Source organism: Clupea harengus, chromosome 11, assembly GCF_900700415.2.
Source record: "Clupea harengus chromosome 11, Ch_v2.0.2, whole genome shotgun sequence".
In the NCBI taxonomy this organism is placed as follows: Eukaryota; Metazoa; Chordata; class Actinopteri; order Clupeiformes; family Clupeidae; genus Clupea; species Clupea harengus.
This window is the reverse complement of record NC_045162.1, coordinates 2135376-2160173: the sequence shown is the minus strand read 5'-3', so window position 1 is coordinate 2160173 and position 24798 is coordinate 2135376. Positions and strand designations below refer to the sequence as shown.

At 43.3% G+C, this 24798-nt stretch overlaps 2 protein-coding genes across 3 annotated transcripts; both read right to left on the bottom strand.

The window, feature by feature from the left end:
• Positions 1-1206: 1206 nt before the first annotated feature.
• Positions 1207-13307, bottom strand: tbrg4 (transforming growth factor beta regulator 4). The gene is made up of 11 exons (XM_012839030.2): positions 13204-13307; positions 11677-12164; positions 11141-11482; positions 10630-10804; positions 9840-9997; positions 8903-9013; positions 8517-8661; positions 7645-7881; positions 6984-7095; positions 6439-6553; positions 1207-1877 (listed from the first exon to the last, which is right to left on the bottom strand). Exons 2-11 carry the CDS (start codon positions 12091-12093, stop codon positions 1776-1778), a joined length of 1914 nt encoding a protein of 637 aa, XP_012694484.1. The 5' UTR covers positions 12094-12164; positions 13204-13307; the 3' UTR covers positions 1207-1775.
• A 1806-nt stretch (positions 13308-15113) lies between these two features.
• Positions 15114-21236, bottom strand: LOC105910317 (cocaine esterase-like). Of its 2 annotated transcripts, none has more exons than XM_042709015.1 (13): positions 21151-21236; positions 20648-20837; positions 19952-20090; positions 19106-19239; positions 18687-18840; positions 17985-18089; positions 17787-17885; positions 17415-17558; positions 17240-17317; positions 16959-17103; positions 16355-16504; positions 15982-16054; positions 15114-15692 (listed from the first exon to the last, which is right to left on the bottom strand). In XM_042709015.1, exons 1-13 carry the CDS (start codon positions 21218-21220, stop codon positions 15512-15514), a joined length of 1662 nt encoding a protein of 553 aa, XP_042564949.1. In that variant the 5' UTR covers positions 21221-21236; the 3' UTR covers positions 15114-15511. The 2 variants fall into 2 exon arrangements, with proteins under 2 accessions (XP_042564949.1, XP_031431608.1); XM_031575748.1 differs by having other exon boundaries at positions 17264-17317.
• Between the last annotated feature and the right edge of the window lie 3562 nt (positions 21237-24798).

The following is a 24798-nucleotide window of genomic DNA, read 5'->3' as shown; positions in this document are numbered from 1 at the left end:
AATAAGTCCCCGTGGTCCTCTGGGTGCCTCTTAACCCAGTTAAGTCACGAGCCAGGAGCAGAGCCTGCACAATATTGCACGCCATATACATTTGATCACGATCAGATTACACACCCAAGAGTTCACGCTAGTACATTCTAACATTGAAGACACCTGCATAAAGGCCAACAATAACTCCAGTTGGAGTTACCTAGATGCCACAATAGAGTACATGCACACTGTATTCTCTGGTTTGGTTTTCACAGGAAAGACGTGTGATCTGTCAATAGTCAGTGCAGGAGTCTTTGATGACGGGATAGCCATCATGATTCCTACCATCTGCCCACATATACGCAGTCCTGATTGGCTGGATATATGTGGGATATATACTGCAAGAACACTGGTCCTGATTGGATGGATATACAGTATGTGGGATATATACTGCAAGAACACTGGTCCTGATTGGATGGATATACATAGGATATATACTGCAAGAACACTGGTCCTGATTGGATGGATATACATAGGATATATACTGCAAGAACACTGGTCTGCAAGGCTTCTGTGGTCAAACATGAGAACTCTAGAGTCCTCAAAACACTAACAAAACTCTATAGTTCCAACTCAAATGTAGTAAGCAAGAAGTGTGGCCCAATAACACCAGTGAAGTGACCCTTTGAACCTGCACACTTAAACGCACTATGCACAGAGACCAGTGTTGTAGACTTCCACATTTCAAAGCACCAAGCTTAAATGTCACACATGTTCAACCATTGGATGAAAGAATGAATAAATAATGTTGTTAAAATGTTTATTCACTCTAATTTCCATTTATCTTTCTCAACAAGTAAAATGTGAACAATATATAAATACAGAGTACCACACAGTGCATCCCCAGTATGAGCAGGCACTGTTGCAGGTCACCAATGCTATTAAATACATGACAATGATCAACGATTTTAACCTCCCGATTTGAACTGGATGACCAGGCACGACTTCTACCCGTGTAACCATAACAGAATATGTGTGTGAACCGAAATCTGTCGTGTTCTACATCAGCCATGCTGTTCTGTGTGTGCAGTTTGAAAGTCATGTTTTCACCAGCTTGGACATTTTCACATTTTGATGTCCCCCCCCCGTCCCCCCCCCCAAAAAAAGGTTTATAAACCTCTCATTTTGATCAGAGACCAAATGCAAGAAACGTCCATCTAACATCAAGCTTCCTGTTCTGTTGTTTTCTTTTCTGTCTTTTGGGCATCCCAACATCCTTAAGCATCTTCATTCTCATAGAGGGCTTCACAGCAGTCTCCTTGGTAACAGGGAAAGCCCCTGAAGTGTTGTCAAGGCAACCGGATTAAAACACATATGGGAGATTTGTGTATGTGTGTGTGTGTGTGTGTGTGTGTGTGTGTGTGTGTGTGTGTGTGTGTGTGTGTGTGTGTGTGTACACTTCTAGAAATTTCTCTGAGAGATGAATAAAGACTGTTAAAAACTAAGAGCTCTGATAAACCTGCTTGGAGGGTCCAATAACTTCATTTGTTGGTGATGATTTACGAGACTCTTGGCTGTGTTCCAGGTTATGACTGAACGGTCTCACAGTAATGATGGTTTGGTTCAATGGGTGCATTGACGATGTAACACACACAATAGTTCTGTTGCTGTTTCAGTGCTGTGGTATTTGGAAAGGTTCCTGAACACACTGGATCTGTGGGCCCTTTCTGTAGATGGTTCCCTTGGTGGTCACTCCTCAGTACTCCTCAGATCTCTGTTGTGGTTCCTGATCAGTCAGGTCTGTCTCACTTGGCCATCTCTTCGGCCACGGCCTTCCCCATCTTGTCCTTCAGGTAGGCCACCCTCTGCCAGTCTGCTTTTAACTCCAGCCACTCATAGTACGGCACCTGCACAAGGACACGAATCAGATCGTTCAAAACAAATCATTAGACAAGATACACATAAACATAATTTCCACCGGAAGAGACCCCCAACCCTCAACTGTCTATTCAGTCATCGGATTCATCAGACACATCATTCATCATCCAAATTACCGTTTTGGAAACAGTTGATAAACGGAATGGCGCACGTGCAGCATCGTGTCTGACGTGTACCGACCCAATCAACCCCGATGTGACGAGGGGGGGGGGGGGGGGGTGGAATTAGCCGTGTTTGGGAAATTACAGGCGGCTCATGGTAAGCGGCCCTGGCTGGGCCCCCAGCGTAAGGAGATTGGCCTACATACAGCAGACATCTCAGGGCCTATATATATATATATATATATACACACACGCACGCCACCAAAATGATTGGGGGGGGGGGGGCGACCGGCTTTAGCGCGGCTCACAGCTCATCTGCATTAGCAGCACGGCTAACAAACCAAAATGGATTACCAACACGGCTAATTAACACCCCGGCAAGGTTCCACGGCTGGCAAAGCTGAACACTCTGACTAATAACCAGAACAGCAAGCCTGATGCAGAGCCATTAGTGAAACTAAAAAATAAAAAATAAAAAAAAAATGAACTGTGAAAAACAAACCTGCCCTGCAAACACACATGCAGCAGAAAACCAGGAGAGAAGCCTAATGTCTACCTACAGAAAACACACACAGACTATGGGCACTTGTAGCCTAATGTCTACCTACAGAAAACACACACAGAATATGGGCACTTGTAGCCTAATGTCTACCTACAGAAAACACACACAGACTATGGGCACTTGTAGCCTAATGTCTACCTACAGAAAACACACACAGACTATGGGCACTTGTAGCCTAATGTCTACCTACAGAAAACACACACAGACTATGGGCACTTGTAGCCTAATGTCTACCTACACTATGGGCACTTGTAGCCTAATGTCTACCTACAGAAAACACACACAGACTATGGGCACTTGTAGCCTAATGTCTACCTACAGAAAACACACACAGACTATGGGCACTTGTAGCCTAATGTCTACCTACAGAAAACACACACAGACTATGGGCACTTGTAGCCTAATGTCTACCTACAGAAAACACACACAGACTATGGGCACTTGTAGCCTAATGTCTACCTACAGAAAACACACACAGACTATGGCCACTTGGTAACATGTTCTTCCTCAAATGCCCTACACACCCAATAAGAAAATGAAAGGCAAAAGGTAGTTTGTGCAAATATTAACAGGTTCATATGAACTAAAACATCACAAAGCCTAATGCAGGCTGGGATTTAAAATGGTAAGATTTACAGATCAAACAGGAGACCTTTGTAGACTGCTACAGAAGCAAGTGCCTTAAAAACATTCTTTGCGGTACATATTCTTTGCGGTATACATTTTGTGTCCATCAAGTAACATTTCATTGTTTCCTTTCTCTTGTCTGTATGCGATGCAAACATTTTTTGCGCGACCAAACTCCAAACTCTTTTCTCAAACAGACAGACACAATTCCAGAGCATACCATGGGGGCCATGATAAACAAAGTGTTAGTGAGACTAACGTGTCTAAGAATACCTGGGCTGCCACCTCAACAAGGTTACATTAAAGACACTGGCTACTTAAGCAACTCAATTTAATGAACTTAGGAATAACAATACTGTGGAACACAACGGGAGACTTTCCATCTGCTCAGACGTACGTGCTGTCTAGAGAGTTTGCGTCCTCCTTAGGCAAGTTGTACCAACTTTGTGTGTTTGTTTTTGACATTACAAACTCTAAGCCCCATTTCCAAAATAAATAAATAAAATACAAATGTCGTTTAATACACATAACAAAGGTTTTTAAAAATGCAATTTCAGTGTTATAAAAAGCCAAACCAATCCCTAACGAATCGATCTGGAAAATCTGAACAACAACAACGTTATAGCCAGACTATATGTGACAAGTGCAAAAACAAGCATGATCTAAGTGGCGGAGATTTATCTCTTAAAATAACACCCTACCCCCACGGAGCACTAAATCGTTCGTGTGTGAGAGAGAGAGAGAGAGAGAGAGAGAGAGAGAGAGAGAGAGAGAGAGAGAGAGAGAGTGTGTGAGTGTGTGAGTGTGTGAGTGTGTGAGTGTGTGAGTGTGTGAGTGAGTGAGTGAGTGAGTGAGTGAGTGAGTGAGTGAGTGAGTGAGTGAGTGAGTGAGTGAGTGAGTGAGTGAGTCTGTCTGTCTGTCTGTCTGTCTGTCTGTCTGTCTGTCTGTCTGTCTGTCTGTCTGTCTGTCTGTCTGTCTGTCTGTCTGTCTGTCTGTCTGTCTGTCTGTCTGTCTGTCTGTCTGTCTGTCTGTCTGTCTGTCTGTCTGTCTGTCTGTGCATCTGTCTGTGCATCTGTCTGTGCATCTGTCTGTGCATCTGTCTGTCTGTCTGTCTGTCTGTCTGTGCATCTGTCTGTCTGTCTGTGCGTGCGTCTGTCTGTCTGTGCATCTGTCTGTGCATGCGTACGTCTGTCTGTCTGTCTGTGCATCAGTCTGTGCGTGTGAAGAGAGATGATGTTTAATGCAGGTTGTACATGCAAACGATCTCTTAAGAGTTCCCCTAAGCTCAACCTTTCGACGTATATTTTATGGGGCCGAATCCATCCATGTTTCTGGCATCGATTATTGTCATTCACGTCACGTAGGTTTGAGCATGCGTGAGATGAGTACGATGGGCATGACTCAGATTGGAGTGCAAAATAACCATTATTAGAAAGAACATCAACAAGATATACTAGGCAGGTCAAATTTGAAAACGTTCCCAAATAAGTCCATCTGTAGGATAGATGTCACTCATATATTTGTATTCGCAAGGGATTCAAAACTTACGACTAATTCATTTACACCGATGTTTTTTATTCTATTCAACAAAGCACAACTACGGTTTTACATCACAGTCGGTGCATACGTCCCGACACGAACAAAACATTTTTTAGGCTCTAAAACATTTGTTTTATCTGAAAACAGTGTTAAGGTATAGCTAAGAGGGGTCCAGGCCAACCTTACAAAAGTATCTCTTACAAAAAAGATTACTTAGCTAAGGACATTCTAGGAGACACCTCAAAACATTGAGGTACAGCTTAAGATATAACTTACTAATGACGTAGCTTTAAGAAGGCTTTGAGAAACCCTGCCCAGGTTAATCTGCCATACCCTCTCATCCTACGTCTCTCTCACCATCTGCCACAAGATGTCTCTATGTCTCTATGTCTCCTCCTCCATCTCTCTTCCTTTAAGGGCTTGATGAAGTGTCTGCTGTACTTGAACCTCCTTACAACTGTAGACCTTCCAACAAATCTCTTTCTCACCTTTTCCCTGGTAACGTCTCCCTCACCATGTTTGCCTCTAAATGTAGTGCTAAATGATAAATGTATCTATTTACTGAAACCCTCACACTCAAACACCCCCCCCCCCCCCCCCTCTCAGTATTTTCTTCGCTAACTCACTCTCCCAGTCCAAAGGGAACACAGTGAGGCGTTGGGTTTAAGCCATGACACCATGACACACACATCACACACAACAAACAAACACAAACCAGCAGGAGGTTAGCCAAACGTAGCCTTGGCCTCTGCCAGCTGTCTGACAGAAAATGACTGATCCGAAAAAGCTTGTTAAACTAATTCTATGAAAAGTCTATGGCATTGCTAGCGACATTAGCAGAATCAGCATGTCCTACAGCATGTTGAGGTCTGCTCGTAGAGCTCGCAGCTAATGGGTGAGGATGCACAAGCTGGCTCTCATCACCTCTGACTACAGGGATCCAATCCTCCAATGAGGATACTCAGGAGCACAGCACAGCACAGCACAGCACAGCACAGCACAGCACAGCACAGCACAGCACAGCACAGCACAGCACAGCACAGCACAGCACAGCACAGCACAGCACAGCACAGCACAGCACAGCACAGCCGTGGTCTTAAGGTGAAAATAAAAGGTCACAGCAGGATGGTGACATCAGGTGGAACCTCGGGCAGGGCCCAGTGGCACTGATAACTCGGGATCATAGAAACCAGGCAGCCTCACCTACTTCTGACTTCTGACTGCAGGCAAAGAGTTTAAACACAGCTGTGCTGCACTATGGAGACTGAGTGCAATGAAACCAGCAGGTCTCAGGATGCAAACAAGGCCTCAAGTTGCTTTCTTTCTTTTGTGATTTGATAGGTAGTGTGGCGTAAGCAGAATGTGCATGAACTACAGAGACCATTACAAGCACTACATTTCTTTCTCTTTTTCCCATCCCACTGTCACCGTCACATCCAGCTGTTTTTCCCATCCCACTGTCACTGTCACATCCAGCTGTTTTACCCATCCCACTGTCACTGTCACATCCAGCTGTTTTTCCATCCCACTGTCACATCCAGCTGTTTTTCCATCCCACTGTCACATCCAGCTGTTTTTCCATCCCACTGTCACCGTCACATCCAGCTGTTTTTTCTCTTGCCATCTATTTCACCTTTCTTCTCTCTGTTCTGTGACGCATCCTCCCTCATCTCTTAATTTCCCCTTGTCTCTCTTACGTACCTCCACCAGATGGAAGCCAGCTAGCTGGAGGTGCCGCTTCTGCATGGCAAAGCGGCCAAGAAGCCCCTTGGTCCTCAGGACGAAGTTAGGGAACTCCCATGCCACGAACCCCATCCTGTATGCATTGATGTGAGAACAAGAGACAGATAAACACACACAATCAGTTAAACATTTCATTTAACATTATGTTGTTAACACCACTTTAAAAATCTCATAAAGAAAAGGAATAAAACTAAATGTAAATATGTGTTTGTTTGTATGTATGTATGTATGTACATACGTGTGTGTGTATGTATGTACGTGTTTATGTATGTACATGTGTATGTTTGTATGTATGTATGTATGTATGTGTGTATGTGTGTGTGTGTATGTATATATGTATTTAGGTCCGTGGGTATGTGTGTGTGTGTGTGTGTGTGTGTGTGTATATGTATGTATGTCTGTATGTATGTACGTGTGTGTGTGTGTGTGTGTGTGTGTGTGTGTGTGTGTGTGTGTGTGTGTACGTGTGTGTGTGTTTCCTAAGTACGGTGTGAACCAGTCACCTCATTGCTCCCTCAGGTAAGGGCTTATCCCCGCCTCCTCCGGGTAAGTGTGGGGCAGTAAGGGTGTCCAGCTCGATTGGCTTATTCTCAGAGTCTAGAATCAGCTCGCCATCTGATGAACACACAAAACCAGGAGGTTTTATTGAAGCATCTAGCTAAAACTAGACGGGGTTATTAGGTGCTATTGGATTGCAGATGACAAAGGTTAGCATACAACCTCTAGTGTAATGATCACATAATGGCTATGATCAAGAGTAAAACAGGACGGAGTGGTGATGTCAGTTTGACAACTTATAATGTCAATAAAAAATAAAAACACTTAAGACTATTGAAGATTGAAGTTAATACATGTAACTTTTTACGATAACTTATACAAACCAAATCAAAATAAACAGATTTGTTACGCAACATGTCCTATGTCACTACCTCATAGGCCAAGATGACCAGCTGCCTTTAAAAAAAATCCCTATAGATACAGAAATTCCCCTAACAACTGTTTAGGATTACAATATGGATTTTGGGCAGATTTCAAGACCAAATGACATCTTGAAGTGCCAAACATCACCATCCATACTTCATGTGGCCTCATGTTGGGCCACAAAATAACCTTCAGGCACTGCCACTGTGTAACCTTTAACCTATGACCTTTGATGCTTCTGACCTAGAGGCCAGCCGTAGCAGGTGGCGATGGAGGTGCGCAGGGTGTTAGGCTTGGCGTCGGTCAGGCTGGTGAGGGCGGCGTGGAGGGCCGTCTGGAGCTGGGAAGGGGGCGTTGTGCGGGTGGGCTCAGGGGTCGGGCTTGAGCTGGGCACGGAGGAGCCGAGCCCCCCCAGGATCCTCTCGGCCATAATGTGCTGCAGTTTCACACGGTAGTTCTCCACACGGGCTGCGCTGCCGACTGTGTGTGTGTGTGTGTGTGTGGTTGTTGTTGTTGTTAAGGGAGAGACGGCAAGTGCAGAGTGACAGAAACAAAAAGTATGGTTAGGACATCTTAAAACATAATCTGCTCCAATAAATACAAAATTCGATGATCCCCCAAGGGAAATTACAGTTCATTACTTGTTTACACCTAATCTTCCAATGGCTATCCACGACACTGGGTAAACAAAATAGTAAATGTGTTTCGCCTGACCCAGTTACACTGAAAACGTAGGTTTCTAGAAATGAGGTAATTATTCAGTGCAGTGTATTCCTGGGTGTATACTATTAACAGACACAATACTGCCACCTTCTGCTTGACTGATGTACTGCACATATGGTGCTGGTGGTACAGCACTGCTGCCTTCCACCCATTAATTTCCCAGGATGCCTTTGGAAGTCGCCTCAGACAAAAGTGTCTGCTAAATACCACACATCTACTTGAGATAAAAGCTATTAAACCTTCAGGAAATCAGTAGTTGTTGTTCTATTATTTCATGCTGTACGTCTTCTCCAAACAGGCATACAACCACCACAGATATGCAGAGACATAATTACATTAAACATGGAGAAAAAGACATATTGTCACTAGGACAGATACACACACACACACACCTTTGAGTTTCTCCTGGAAGCTGGGCTGTGCAAAGGAGGTGAGGTACTCTGGTTTGACCTGTTGCATCACACACAGGGACCACACCACATCCACCTGAAGGAAGGGATCCAGGTGTGGCAGTGTGTCCTTGAGAGCAGAGTGCACCTGCATCCACAAACACAAGTTAACAAACACACACACACACACACACACACACACACACACACACAACACACCCACCCACAGACACACACACACACACACACAACACACACAACGCACAAACACAAAACACACCCACACACACACACACACACACACACAGACACACACACACATAATTGAATGATGAAAGAATGAAAGTCAACTGGATGAAGTTGAAGTAGATATGGTGTATAATTCTGACCTTGTCAAAGAAGGCCTCTCCTTTGCTTGGCTGGAAGTTCAGCTTGGCTAGAGACATGAGCAGGTTCCACAGCTGTAGTGTGCTGTACTTCTCACTGTTAGCCACATAGTGCTACAATGAAAGAAGAATGGGGAAAAAAAGGAAATAAATAAATAAATCGGTCAAGGAAATAAAGAGACAAAAAGGGAAACATTAGTTAAGAACTACTGATACCCGGTTACTCAGCACCAGCATTCTCTTTCCTTCATGAACTAATTAAAACCATTAAAATCACATAAACTACTGTTTCCACCTAAACTAATTACATTCTAATTACATTGAATAATAGTGATGGTGTACAAATATGAATCTATTGCTGAAGCTGCTACTACCTAAATGTCTTTTCATAAATCATTTCTCCCATGATTTACCATCATGTACATTCGGTTTACCATCTGTGGTGAAGGGAGAGAGTAGTTAGCCCAACCGGACATGAACCCAGGTCTACAGGGTGGCAAACCTGCACTCTGACTGCAACGCCAAAGGGCCTTAATGAACCCAGGTCTACAGGGTGCCAAACCTGCACTCTGATTGCAACGCCAAAGGGCCAAGCTCGATGGTATGGCAGTCAGAGCACATACTCATGTGTAGTGACGGCACTCCGTCACACCCTCCAATACTAATCCTTGCGTCAGGAGCACACAGACATGGTGTAAACCATCACAAAAACATAACGAGGGGGGGGGCACAGTGGCGCAAGCCGATAAAGCCCCCCACTTACGGGCTACATTGCCCGAGGGGACACAGGTTCAAGTCTGGCCTGATGTCATTTCCCAATCCCCTCCCCACCTCTTCTCCGCCTCGCTTCCTGTCATAACTTCACTGTCCTATCCAAATTAAGGCATAAAAAAAGGCCCAAAAATAAATCTTAAAAAAAAAAAAAAACATAACCAGGCACCTCTGTGAAGGCTTCAAAGAGAGGCAGGTGGAGCCACTTCAGGAAGGCAAAGGATTTGGCACATCGTGTGACATCGGTGGAGCTCAGGTCAGGTGTCCTCGGCAACAGCTCGGCCGCCACTCGCTGGAATACCTGAGTCTGGTGAAAGTTGAGTTTTCCTGAGGAAAGAGGTCACATGCTGTTACAAACACACAGAAATATATACATTTACTGTTAATGGCTATTATTCACATGCTGTTACAAACACACAGAAATATATACATTTACTGTTAATGGCTATTATTCAAAGCTGCCAACAAAGGAGATGGTGCACTTTAAACATGCTATATAAGATACAATATATATATATATATAGATATATATCGGCAGATATATGTCCATTTAATCTGATAGATAGTTTGGAACAAAGACTACGCAGATGATACAAATCTAGAGAGGAACTATGCCACTTTAATATTTCTGTTAAACGTGTATAACTGTTCGCTTACTGCCATCTATTGAGTAAGCTGTTCAACTTTGAAATGATAATAAATGTCAGCTTAGACAAATATTTTATTGAAGCTGTGAAAAATTCTCTCTGTGCACGTTCCAGGTGAGTATGTGTATGTTGGCCTGCGTGGAGCGTACCACACACACCCACGAGTGGAGTGGAGCTGGTGAATACCATAAGCGTACCACACACACACACACACACACACACACACACACACACACACACACACACACACACACACACACACACACACACACACACACACACACACACACACACAGTGGAGCTGGTGAATACCATAAGCGTAGGCAATGTCCAGCAGCAGCGCGGTGCTGAGCTCCTTCGAGGGCCTCTGCAGCAGGTGGTAGGAGAGCGCCCGGAGCAGAGGCACCGTCCGTCGGCCCTGAGACGCCAGCGCGTGTGCCACCCTGCGGATGTCCTCCGCCACAAAGTGCTCCGCAAGCTCCAGGGCCTGACGCGCGATTCAGGAGGAAGAAAAGGAATGTTAGGCCTACTTTATGCACCTCTACTTCTCTTGTTCTTCAGATGTAAATCGCCACCAACAGCAGAGTCAAATGGCTGATAATGAATTTACTCTTGCTGCTTAAAAACATTATTCAGGGGGGGTAGTTTTCTATCAAAGTCTATGTAAACAATCAAACAGAACTAACTACAGGGAGAATGAAATCATGTCATGCTAGCAGGCTTAACCTTGTGTATGTATGTATGTATATAATATGTGTAACTGCATGTTGTGTGCATGTATGTACGTATGTATGTGTGTGTGTGTGTGTGTGTGCGCATGTACCTTATCCTCCAGTTTCTCGATCAGCGATGGCGGCAGGTGGGCCGCCCTGCCCATGAGCACGCCGACGGTCCTTGGTTCGCTCAGCTCCGTCCAGCGCAGCTCCAGCTGCTTGGCCAGCTCGTTGGCCAGCGCCGGCCCGTCGCCCTGGCCCAGCCGTGCCAGCCGCGCCCGCTCGGTGAGCGCCCACTCCATCAGGTAGGCCAGCTGCTTGTAGGAGAAGCGCCGCACGCGCCACAGCGCCTCCGTCTCCAGCGAGCGCAGCACCGCGTCCCCCGGGGGCGTGTCCAGCTGTGAGACGGCGCGGAGCACGCTCACCAGCGTCCCGTTCCACACCGACTGAGCCTTGGCGTCCCAAACACAGAACCAGAGTCAAATTAAAACCAGAGCAAAACTCAATTCAAAGTCTGTGCAGAGCAGAAGGAATGTTTTTTAATACTACTTCTTTTGTTACTGTTGATTATGAACTTGATTATGAAATCAACTTTATTACTCTGAGAGTAGACATGTGTGTGAGCGGGATGGCTTCAGGCTCTTACCTCAGAGCCCACTGTGTGCAGGAGTGCGGCGCAGCGGGGGTCGTTCACCAGCTGCCTCCTCTCTTCAACGCTCCTCTCCAATGCCAGTCGGCTGATTTGGTTCAAACATATGGCGGCCTGGTTGGCGTTGCCGCCGTGCCCCTCCCACAGCCGCAGCACCTCCTCTGGTGACTTGGCGCTGCTAACCAGTCCGTCAAGCGGGGTGCGTTTGAACACAAAGTTGCTTTCCTCCTCTCTGGCCAAGCCATGTCTGTCACACAGGCCTCTCGCTGCTACTAGAGGCCTGTGTCGGGACTGGGACCACAGCGGCTCGGCAGACTGGGCTGCGCTGGTCTGGAGGAGGGCTGAGGCAGCGGAGGAACCTCTGGTGGAGCGAGGCAACACCCGGGCGAGGCGGCACAACAGCCTCATTGTCATCTAGGCAATTATGATTCGGTCTACCACAATACTGCCAGCTCACAATCCTTCAAGCGGCAACCATATTGTCACTACAGATATGAGAGAGCGTGAGAAAGAGAGAGAGAAATAGGAGGTACAATTACAACAGAGCATCAAATAATAATGGGGTGGGGGGGGGGGGGATTTCTAGCTTATCAGACTTATTTGCCGGAAAAAGTGGTCTACGCTTGCCTCGTTGACAAGGGCACATATTATATGAGGAGTCATACATCTTTCCAGATTCTCATAAATCTGTAGGGCAACGTGACCCCTGCCTCATTCACAATTATTTTTGCGTACATGGAGCTAAATGTAAGACAATAACTGTGATAGCAGTACTGAAGTCTTTAAATTGTATACATAAAAGCTTACGGATTTTTAGTTAAAAATGTATTGCGTGTATCCGTATCGAGACTGATAACGCATGAACACACACTACATTTAACAAAGAACAACAACCAGATGCTTATTTCCTCAAGTCTTCTTCTGTGTCTTTTCTACTGAATTGAATCAGTCGCCTGTACGTAGCGTAGGGCACGCCCCACTGTCACCTGAACCCCCGTCGACAACGTTTTTTGGCAAAACCACACGAAATGTTTTGGGCGATCTATAGCTACCTTTCCAGAAGGATATACAACTGGGCATTCAAAGGGGTTAACATGTATGACTATCACAGCTCTTGTCCGTGACATCAATACATTCAATGTTAAGACACATACCTGATAAGTGACATGACAACAGTATCCTAATCTGCCAAGCAAGTGTGGTAAATGCATGTGTTAAGTAACGCTGACAGGCTTGCACACACACACTTTAACTTAAACACACACTTAAAGTTAACATGTATAGATGCCAGGTTTAGGCGGAAATAATCAAACTAGAGGCGCAAGTGGCCAGCCTAAAATGACAAGCCTTTTCTGACCTTGCCAAATAACGTTAGGCAAGCGCAGCATTAAGATCTTATGAAACTCGAAACGTAATCGATTTCTAGCCGTTTTGTCGGTTTATCGTCTTATACCGTACATTTTATAGTTATCCACGCGGAGATAAGTAACACGAGCAATGCATTTGATGAAATCACGATGTTACCTTTTAATGTTCTCTAGCAAGTTGAAACGGCGACATTCACATGGATAGTCGGTGGACGTCGCAGATAAATTGCGTCACAAATGTGATGTCATGTGAATAAAACCACTACCGTGATTGGCTCCTACTCTGCAATGCGATAAGACTTTTTTTTATAAAGTGTGGGCGTGAGCATCGTCGTTTTGTAAGCGGTAGAGAAGCATTTGTTCAAGTTCCGTTTTTAAACAAAAAAATCCCTATGAGAGAATGAATGGGGTTTGGGAAAATCATCAAAATACCGCCCGTGGTAGTTAAGTAACTGCTTGAGAGACCCCGCAATCGATTATGTTCAATAAAATGCATGTGTGTCATCACCCATTAGCTATTTCTCTAAAACATCTAGCTAGATATGTTGCTATTCCTAACAGCGAAACGTAACGGACTACAAAGCAGGTCACTTAGCTAAAGCGTCACCAATTTCACAGGGTGAGCAGAAGCTAACCATAATTAGCGTTACCAATTGCGGATCACAAGGGTTCTCATAACAACCACGCAGTTGACTGAAGTAAACACATGATTTACCTAAAGACTTGATAGCCACACTCTGTTTCATAGTATAAATCAGATGTATTAGGGGCTAGAACTGTAATGTTAGGTTTCATAACAATCCGCCAGGTGAGTAAAGAGTTACACCATTCTAGTGACCCACGTACTGCTTGAGGGAAGCTCCAACACCACATAGTCCGTCTTTTCTGCTTTAGCATATTAGAAGCAACTTCTTTTATTTTACGAATGAAGACCGCAGTTAGTTGCAAATTACCCACTGATAACTATATTTCAATTCACCGAACGGGTTGATTGGTTTCCTAGGTGTTGTTTCGTTCATACATTATGTTTGCCAATTTTGCGAAAACCTGCTCATGTTTCCTTAAGTTTTTTTTTTTTTTTTATGGCAGCTTCATACTAGCCTAAGTACAGAAGGTCGTTTCCAGGTAAGTTCACAGAAGTTTAAAAGCAGCCTTTCAAGCGTGTAAGTACATTGAGAGCCACTAAACCCGGAGTCAAATTCCTTAATACATACATCATACAAACATACATACTGGGAAATACAGTGAGACTATGTAAGCCCACTTTTACAAATTACATACAGGTTGGCTGACCCCTCTCACCCTCATGTCAATTTGGTGAAATCATAAATTCAGGTCCACAAAGCTGGAAAAAAACACTGTTTATTACACATACATGTGTAAACTTACTTGGCCAATAAACACGATTCTGATTCTGATACTAATACCAAGCCGATGACAATTCCCCACTTTTTAATGTCATAATCATGTTCTACTAGCCTGACGATGTCATACTCATAATTCTAGTCAGAATATGAGTCTGATATCGCTCCATTGGGCTGTGATTATGGGGCGTGTTTCAACCGAACCAGGAGAAAAAATGCCTCTTCGCTCAATTGGTTACCTACAACCAATCAGAACAACGTAGTATGTGACCAGGGGCAGCTGATACATTACACTTTTACCGGATCCCGTAGGAAGGAAGGCAAAAACATCTTTTCGATTGACAAATGCCTTAATCGCGTTTCTCTGTTCCTCTTTCAAAATGAATGCACTGTCAATGTCTAAATGGACTCGAATCTATACATTTCAGCTCTCCAGCGGCAGCCATGTTTGTTGAAAACGAATTCAACTCGTGTGTTGGTGACGTGGTTGGTTACGTTACTGTTGATCATCTGTTCATCATCGTATAAAGCCCGCCTTAACAATTTGATTGGTACGGCCAATATCTGTCCGCAGATAATTTCTCCTCAATGGAGTAATGCCAGACCGAACTTCCCAACCAAAAAATGTGTGGGCGGGGCTAAATTCGGTCTGGTATCCAGGCTAATGTTCTACACCTTCTAATAAAGAAACCTGACTCCTATATTGAAGAGGTAACATTTTTAGTTTTCTCAGCATTACATTTATTACATTAAATATACCCACATTATATGTTAAGACAACCCCATATGTTGATGTTGAGCCTTCTGCCGTAAACCGTTTGTGTCTGAGCATGCGCGATGCACCATCGTGCAGTGACAAGATCTTGATGTTCGTTTATTCAACAACAGCGCCTCTAGTGCCTTTCACATTATCTGTATTTATACATATCATGACAAATACTGAAAGTGTTAAGCACAGGAGAACTGCTAAGGGAAGAAAATAGGTTGGCATGTCTCTAAAATGATTTTTCACCTGGTATGAATTCACAATTGTTTAAACTTGCAGATGCAAAACTCGGAGATTCCCTTTAAAAGGAAAGAGAAGAGTGGATGCTAAGCCGTCTACAGCTCGTCACTGCGCTGCTGCTGCTTCTCCTGGATCTTCTTGGGAAGTGTCTCTGTCCAGAAGGTGAAGCGGTCGGCCCTTAGATGGTTTCCCACCTGCTGCTTTAGCCCAATCTCCAAGTACTCTCCCCCAGCACCGTACATAGGCCAGTGGGTTAACCCAGCACCATTGGGAGATCTGAAATAATGACACACACACACACACACACACACACACACACACACACACACACACACACAGTATGTACGCTTTCCACAAATTGCAACTGAGCTAAGGTGGAACATGCCTGGCAGCACCACACTAGGATTAGCAAGGATGACTTTTCTACGAAGGTGCTGTCAGAAGCATCATATCATAAACATAGTTTAGCTTACATTTCAAAAATGTCTTTAAAAAAGAAATCCTGCACTTTATTGCTTTTAAGGATGTAATTGTGTGTCCTTCTCAAAAAGTGGAGTTGAATTACCCGGTGCGTGCAAAGTTGCCCCAGTAGGACATGACTGTTCTAGAGAGCTCGTCTTCCTCCTCTGTGAAAGTGCCTGTTTGAGGGTAAAGAGACAATATTGTAAAATATAATTTGTATAGCTTTAGGAAACTTCCTGTTCATTAAAAATGCAGGCCCCGATCCTGCCGAAAGGCTGTTGATATTTGAGCTGAATAGCCAATCAAATACGCCACTGCCTTCCAGAATTCTGAAGCAACATGGGAGCTTGAGTGCCCCTCCTGTTGATCGGCTGGAACAGTGTATGTCTCAGTCCAAGCCACTTTGTTTCCCATTCACATTGCTAAGGTATGGTAACAGCAATGTGCAGCCAAAATCATGGACAAAAAGAAATTACCTTTTATCTTGACATGACTTCTCATGAAGGTGCTTCCAAAGACATATAAAATGTCATCTCCATGGTCCACCTTGACAAAGCTTGGACGCTTGTCTACGACTATGCTTGGAGGGTGCTGTAACTCGTACTGGTAAACTGGTGCACCAGAATCTGTGGGGAGTGAAATTGAAATGCTCATAGATAGGTGTTTTTTTCTGTGTGTCTGTGTAAGTCAGAGAGATGCCTTGTAAGCCCTGATACTGCTCCAAGTATTTCATTTATCAAGAATTTGTTCCCTTCAAACCAGAATATGTTCAGTTTCAGTCAAAAGGTAGAACAGTTTTCCATTCTTGTTTTCCTTAATCAACTCTGAATGTATATATTAGCTGTGTGTCTTTACACATTCATTCATTTATTTATTTATGCATTGCAGAGGTTTTATCTGAAGCAAATGACAGTACGGTACAGATTTACATGGCTATCAAAACTATGACCCGTTGTTAGCACCTTGTTAGAGCTGTTGAGCTAAAGAAGCACACACAGCCATATTGCCCTGGACTCAAATCTGTCACTGACCTCCGTCACAGGGTACAACTTGCTGACCTCTGTTACACCTGTCTCTTACCTCTGTGAGCATTTGACAACTGGATGGTAGGAATATTGAAGATCAGGTCTGCATAGAGCTCTCTGAATCCATCCCTGTTTTTGATGCCGTCCTCCCCGCTACCCAAATACTCATTCAAAACCAAGTCAATGGCCCAGTCTTCTGCCTTTAAACATACATTTGCATGAATGAAGTACAAAGCATCAGGAGATCAGGGGCAACACACCTTCATGACATTAATGTTCAGCAAACAAGGCTGGTTGTAATAGATGATGAAGAGGAGCATGAGTAACTGTGCTTACGTTGGGGACGAAGGGGGTGATTACTTTTTTGACCGTCTCACGATTCATTCCCTCTGACCAACCAGGTGGAGCATTAAACTGAAAACCAACCAGATTACCAACTCACTACCGGTAATGCACATAGTTACCTGTGTTTGAAATCTCTGATGCCCAAAGAGTGCACGTGCTTACTCACCTCAGGCATTAACCACCCACAATCATCATCTGTGACACCATTAATTAACGGTACTTTGTCGAACTCCCAAGACTCAAAAATGTCTTTTACATTTTTTGGCATGAAATGTCCATCCTTCGTAACCCCATAGATCCAGCCTGTATTCTGTGAAATAGAGGATATTGTTAGGAACAAGCCAACCTATCGATTACACAAGTGCGTTAGTCTGTGCAGATGTTTGGGTCGTTACAATCAATATGTCCATGTTTAGACAAGATTTTACAGATGTGTGTGGAGATTAAAGGGACATTCTTGTTTGTTCAAAATGACTGGAAGTACCAAATAAGGGCAGAAAAACAGCTTAAAATGTTCCAAGGTCCATAGGCTACTCACCTTGATGACCTTTAAAATATCCTCAGTCGACATTTGCATCACACAGTCAACAATCTGGTGTGGCTTGGTGCCAACACAGTTCGATACATTTGCCACAATCTAAGGGAACAGTGAAAAACATCTAAGGAACATGGGAAAACCACCAAACACTTCAGTACCACAATGCCAAACAAGGTGCAGGTGGTGCAAAACGCCAACCATAGCTGTGTCCATAGGCTGAAGGTTTTTGACGATTTCCATGACTGCAGTCCCACTTTCTGCAATGGCGCGGTGGAAAAGTCCAGTGCTCAATGGTGAAAGAACCTGAATCAGATGATACTAGATAATGTCAATGGCACTGAGAAACTGAATAAAAGGTAATTATTTCTTTTTGTTTAAAAAAAGGAAGTAAACACTAAAGGTTAGAGGTCAGGGCCCTATTCCTCGTACGTGGTTCAACTAAGTCAATCAAATGTCCTATTAGCCAGCTTAAATTAACGCGATGATTGAAGACAGGTTATCTCGGCTCCTCCAAGGCTGATCCGCGCTCAGACAATGTCATTAATTCGAACCAGACTTCAGTTATCAGGGTAATTGCGTGTGCCCGTCCTACTTCAAAAGGGGCAAGCGTCGATCACCAGTGTGTTGCTATGGTGATTTTGCCAAGATTTCTTAGTAGAACCGAAAAGGCTGACTTATGTAATCTTATCCTGAAAATGATCTTGGTAACTCAGTTAGCGAGGTACGAAGAATAGGGCCCATGACTGAAGCACATGGACAACAAAAACAAACACAGAGTACATGGTGATAACAAAACAGGGAACACTTCCTTGGCAGCCTCTAGAGGCCAACAAATGTCCCAACTCGTGACCGATTCAGGTTTTCATGGCAAACATCAAGCACCTAAGCACAGAACCCCACCTGCAGAGACACGCTCACTCCCCCTGCTGACTCTCCGAATATGGTGACAGAGGAGGGATCCCCTCCAAAGCTCTGGATGTTCTCCTGGACCCACTGCAGTGCAGCCACCTGGTCCAGGAAACCCATGTTTCCCGGGGCGTTATCATCCCCTGTGCTGGTAGGAGACAGAAGAAGAGAACATGCTGTGGCTGTGAAATAAACTAATAAACTAAATAAACTGTAATAACTATAGTAGCTATAGTAACTGCAAACTGTAATAATTATAGTAGCTATAGTAACTGCAAACTGTAATAGCTTAAAGCATTTTGTGTAGCGTAACATGAATAGTCTGTAGACCCTGTGGCACCAAATTACCTGAACTATTAAAATGTTTACTTTTCAAAATAAATTAAAGTCTTTGTTCATAACTGCAAACTCACCTGACAAAGCCCAACATTCCAAGTCTGTACTGAATCAGGACCACAACTACGTTCTGATAGGCTGCCAGGACAGATCCGTCATAAAAGGAGGCGGAGCCCATGACTAATGCTCCACCATGGATCCACACCATGACCTGAAGGACAGCAGCACATTACCTCAGACAGACACTGACAATCAGGATCACATTACCTCAGACAGACACTGACAATCAGGATCACATTACCTCAGACAGACATTGACAATCAGGATCACAATACCTCAGACAGACACTGACAATCAGGATCACATTACCTCAGACAGACACTGACAATCAGGATCACATTACCTCAGAGAGACACTGACAATCAGGATCACATTACCTCAGAGAGACACTGACAATCAGGATCACATTACCTCAGACAGACACTGACAATCAGGATCACATTACCTCAGAGAGACACTGACAATCAGGATCACCTTACCTCAGACAGACACTGACAATCAGGATCACATTACCTCAGACAGACACTGACAATCAGGATCACATTACCTCAGGCAGACACTGACAATCAGGATCACATTACCTCAGACAGACACTGACAATCAGGATCACATTACCTCAGACAGACACTGACAATCAGGATCACATTACCTCAGACAGACACTGACAATCAGGATCACATTACCTCAGAGAGACACTGACAATCAGGATCACCTTACCTCAGACAGACACTCTGATGACTATGATCAGACTCACAGAATTTGCTGATAACAGCTCATAATAGAAGTTCAACAGAATACAAGCAAAAGCTCAAAAACACAAGTTAAAGCCGTGGCCAGTGCTGTCACTCGGTGCTGGAACTTACAGGTAATTTAGCATCTTCAGCAGGTTTGGCAGGAGTATAAATATTCAGATAGAGACAATCCTCGGACACCTCAGGAATCTCAACAGCCATGCTAATCATTTCCGCATAGTCTAGAGATATCTGTAGATCCTGTAGACACCTAAAAGCAAACTGGAAATTAGGCTGCACTTTCTCAGTTTGGGATATTTTGGACATTGATTGAGCGGCAAGAACTCATTATTTGAAACACCAGTGTTTTACTGTATCATATTTCTATATACATGTTTATGCACATATTCATGTACTAGCCTCACAGTGGTCAGAATGGACTGTATCAAATTGGGCTCAGACAACACACAGGACACACATTTTGTACGCACATGTTTTTCTTCTTAACTGCAACATTAAGTAAGGAGCATTGTTCTCTCTGGATCACATTTTGACACATTTTCTCACATCATTGGACTGGTTTAGAAATCTCATTTAGCATTTAATTCTTTCCACTCCCATTGAAGCCAAATCATCTCAATGTTTTTTTCCAATGGCTACTGGATCTACTTAGGATTGTGTCCTTATAATAAAACATCTTCAGTAAAAATATACTGGAATGATCATTCGGGGACTTAATCTCCACAAGGCATATGAGTGATATCATAAAGGGTCATTCTGATACTTTGGCCCCTCATAAATATTGAGAGTATGACCTCATTAACTTACATATATGGCTGCTTGGTGGCATCCCTGACCCCCTCCCATCCCTGCACAGCTTGGGGACGGGCCAACCTGAGGGGTCCTACAGGTGGTTTAGCGAAGGGCACGCCCAGGTATGAGTGGACCACTGTTGTCTTTCCCCTCACGCGCAAGTATTCACCTCTAAGGGCTCCCAGCTTGGTGTGGATCAGTGGTCCTGTAGTTATCCATACAACACCATGCAGTGATCAGTTTTACAGTTTTTTGTTTTAAACTTAAAAGCTCAATTACTCTGTTAAATATATTGACAGAAATGACTTATTGCATATATTGGCATCTATTACAGGCAAAATGAAATAAAATAAAAAATAAATCAGTAAAGTATAGTAGGCCTGCTTTGCAATGAAGACGATTATTTCTATTCTTGCATTCCTATTCTATTCGACAGAGCATGGCTTGAAATGTTAACGTCCAAGACGGGGAGAACTATTTTCTGCCTATTTTCTCTCCATCTGCCAAGATACACCTACCATCATGCGCGGTGGATAAACTCAAATATATAACACTTGCTGCGAAAAGTAGCTGTAAGAGACGTTCCATCGTAGCAACAAGCAATCGTCTGAGTGAAATGCACTACTGTGAAGCATTTTATTGAAGGACTTCTGTTTGCATTGCGCAACATTGCTCCGCCTACACTCTATGCCCTCTGTAGCAGTTGGTCGCTAATTGCAAGTGAGAAAGGGCAAAGGCAAAGCGACGGTGTACTTATTAGTGGTCCCGTTTATCCTGTAATAGTGAGTTAAGATTAGTTAGATAAGAACCCCACCTACACGAAAAAGATATCAGAGGAGTTGTCCCCTACATAGCTCTGGATGTTCTTCTGGACCCAATTTTCATTCCTCAGACACTTCAGGAAGCTCCATGTTGTCTAGGTTTCGTGAAAAAGTTGATATAGGTTGTATAATCATTATCGGAATACAACGTGTTATATTTCAAATATTTAATCAAATATTAAGAGAGGTCGGCTGGGGACAATTGTAACATGCATTACAATCGGCTGCAGCCAGCAAGTGTACTGTAGCTAGTGAGTGAAATAGGCCAGTTTCTTAAAGAGAAAGGTATACTACTGACTGTAGAAACAATAATTGTCTACAGTTTATTTCCCCATAGGATTAGATTGAGAAGAAATGTTGTCTACTCAAGTTGCTTGTTATACCGTTCTAATACTTGACCTACTTTTTGTCCGTAGTAAAAATTGGGACACAAAGACATGGTAAAATAGTGACTAGCTCAAAAAATACAGAAGTCTGCTTGGACTACTAAACGTGCTGATTACATACAACTTACAACACATTTAATATTTAAAAATGACCTTGAATTTTTTTGAATCTGACAGCTTTTGTTAGCTAAATGTTAGCATTGTAACTATGTTATTACTGTAATGATGGCAGCTAAATTCCAACATATATAAAAACATACAATGAAATAAAGTGTAAGGGGAAAGTCTGTCACATATAGAGGGACAGAAATGATAGTCAAGGTATTTTATGTATTGAGCACTTCTTTATTTTCAGTCCATTTAAAACTCAAAACAGACACAGTTTGTTCAACACCTTAATAACTGCCACTGGTTTTGCAGGGCTAAGTTGAACCCAATCGCTGCACAACTATGCATCTACAATACTATTCTTATTGTTGGGAGTTTAAACACGTGCAATTTGTGGGATTGTGTCACTTGGTTGACTTTTTACAGAGGTTACATTTTAACCTCTTCAAACAATAAAAATTGTTTCACTGATGAATTATCACACTACATCCTTTATGAATCAGCCGTCTACAGCTCATCACTGCGCTGCTGCTTCTTCTCCTGGATCTTCTTGGGAAGTGTCTCTGTCCAGAAGGTGAAGCGCTCGGGCCTTAGATGGTTTCCCACCTGCTGCTTTAGCCCAATCTCCAAGTACTCTCCCCCAGCACCGTACATAGGCCAGTGGGTTAACCCAGCACCATTGGGAGATCTGAAATAATGACACACACACACACACACACACACACACACACACACACACACACACACACACACACACACACACACACACACACACACACTCTATCCGATAGTCCATTTGGAAGGCTCTAATCATTCAGACTCAGTTGCTATCTAGCATTGCAACTCACCATAAGGCCAACTTGGGGTCAGAGGTCAAGGTAGCTAGCGATATCTGCAATTTGATGGCAACTCGGTAGCACTAAATGAAAGGATAAGACACATAAGCACAGTGCACCCTAAATTAAATTACAAATGTAATATATCAAAGTACACCATGTCATTTCCACGGACAGCAAGACATTTATAAGTTACAAACATTTATCAATTCAGAACAAGGGTTTTTAATTTAGGCTAATACCCTGAAGTAAATCATGCTGATTAAAACAGCAGAAGAGTTATTTCCAACCAAGGAATAAAAAGCCAAGACACTCAGAGAAGAGGCATAACTGCTAGAAATAAGAAGGAGGGACATTTCATATGTTTAGGAAAGTCATATTTGCGGATTTCTTGCTAAATGCATGCAAGCAATATTCTCAATAACCTTTTCTTCTGTCCATTTCTCTCCTCACATCTTTTCTCTACCCTTCCTCAGCCTCTCTAGTCTGTGCAGGCCTGGTCCTCCCTGCAGTCCATTCTATGGTTGCTTCTCTATGAGCTCAAGGACCATGGGGAACCTTTAAAAACTACATTTCCCATGGACAAGGTGAATGCCTAAATGTAATGACCAAGCCAAATACCACTTTGCAGAATTGTGACCACAGAAAAACAAAAACTCTCATGTTTGGGCAAAGACTTGTGAACGTGGTGAACTATCCTCTCATGTTTGGGCAAAGACTTGTGAGCGTGGTGAACTATCCTCTCATGTTTGGGCAAAGACTTGTGAACGTGGTGAACTATCCTCTCATGTTTGGGCAAAGACTTGTGAACATGGTGAACTATCCTCTCATGTTTGGGCAAAGACTTGTGAGCGTGGTGAACTATCCTCTCATGTTTGGGCAAAGACTTGTGAACATGGTGAACTATCCTCTCATGTTTGGGCAAAGACTTGTGAACATGGTGAACTATCCTCTCATGTTTGGGCAAAGACTTGTGAGCGTGGTGAACTATCCCTGCAGCATCAGAGGGGATGGTTTATTCATGCGCTGATGGATAGTAATACCTGTCATAATTGTGAAGAAAAATGTTTATATAGATCTCATTTCATGGATGAAAGAAACCCATTTCCTCACTGTAGGAAAGTTTGTCGGCCCAAAAAATGTGTATTTGGGGACCACAAATAACCTATAATCACCCTTTAATCATTTAATTCAGGTTTTACTGGATGATGGAAATAGTCATAGTCATCATTTCATAACAAAGCTGTTCACGGAGAGCATTTCACAGACATATGCAGTGTGTGTGAGTGTGTGTGTGCGTGCCTTAAAAAAAAGAAAGATGCATGTTTGAGAAGAGAACCCACTAGACACACAGTCTGGATGGTCAGAAGAGGCCTAAATTACAATGTTAAATATGCACTCTGGTTCCATCTGGGGATAGATATGCGATATGTTAAACTTCACCACTACGCAGTGTCTCAATAAACTCCTTTTTCTGCTCTGTGTCTGTCTGTCAAACTGCCTGCTTAAACGTGTTGGGATGTTTGCCAGTAATTGGAGAATATTATTTATTTGTATCAGTAGTTGTAATAATAACAATAACAATGATGATGAAGAGTGTGATGAAGATGATGTTGATGATGACACTACACCAATTTACAATCTAAATCCCAGTAGATTTGCTGCTTAGTTTTACTGTCCAAGCCAGTGAGCCATTATGGGTTCCCACAAAGCCTGCAGAGATGATCCATGCCATGCCATGAGGTAAATGCCAATGCAATGATGGCGCCTAGTGGATATCGAAATTCAGATGTGTTTAAAGGGGCGCCTAGTGGATATCGAAATTCAGATGTGTTTAAAGGGGCGCCTAGTGGATATCTAAATTCAGATGTGTTTAAAGGGGCGCCTAGTGGATATTTAAATTCAGATGTGTTTAAAGGGGCTTGGTCAAATTCAGGATTAATGACGATGAAGCTCTTTTATTGGCTACCTGAATTAATAAAAAAAAAAACACTGATCCACCCCATTTATGAACA

What these genes read in the sequence shown, in the direction of transcription:
- tbrg4 (XM_012839030.2), bottom strand. Translation starts at nt 12,093, where the DNA reads ATGACAATGAGGCTGTTGTGCCGCCTCGCCCGGGTGTTGCCTCGCTCC. An exon ending in TCGAGAAACTGGAGGATAAG is followed by an intron (nt 10,805 to 11,140) that starts GTACATGCGCAC and finishes ATCGCGCGTCAG; the next exon opens with GCCCTGGAGCTTGCGGAGCA. An exon ending in GGACATTGCCTACGCTTATG is followed by an intron (nt 9,998 to 10,629) that starts GTATTCACCAGC and finishes CTCTTTCCTCAG; the next exon opens with GAAAACTCAACTTTCACCAG.
- LOC105910317 (XM_042709015.1), bottom strand. Translation starts at nt 21,220, where the DNA reads ATGGAACGTCTCTTACAGCTACTTTTCGCAGCAAGTGTTATATATTTG. An exon ending in AGCCTATGGACACAGCTATG is followed by an intron (nt 17,886 to 17,984) that starts GTTGGCGTTTTG and finishes CTGTTCCCTTAG; the next exon opens with ATTGTGGCAAATGTATCGAA. An exon ending in GTGGGTGGTTAATGCCTGAG is followed by an intron (nt 17,318 to 17,414) that starts GTGAGTAAGCAC and finishes GTTGGTTTTCAG; the next exon opens with TTTAATGCTCCACCTGGTTG.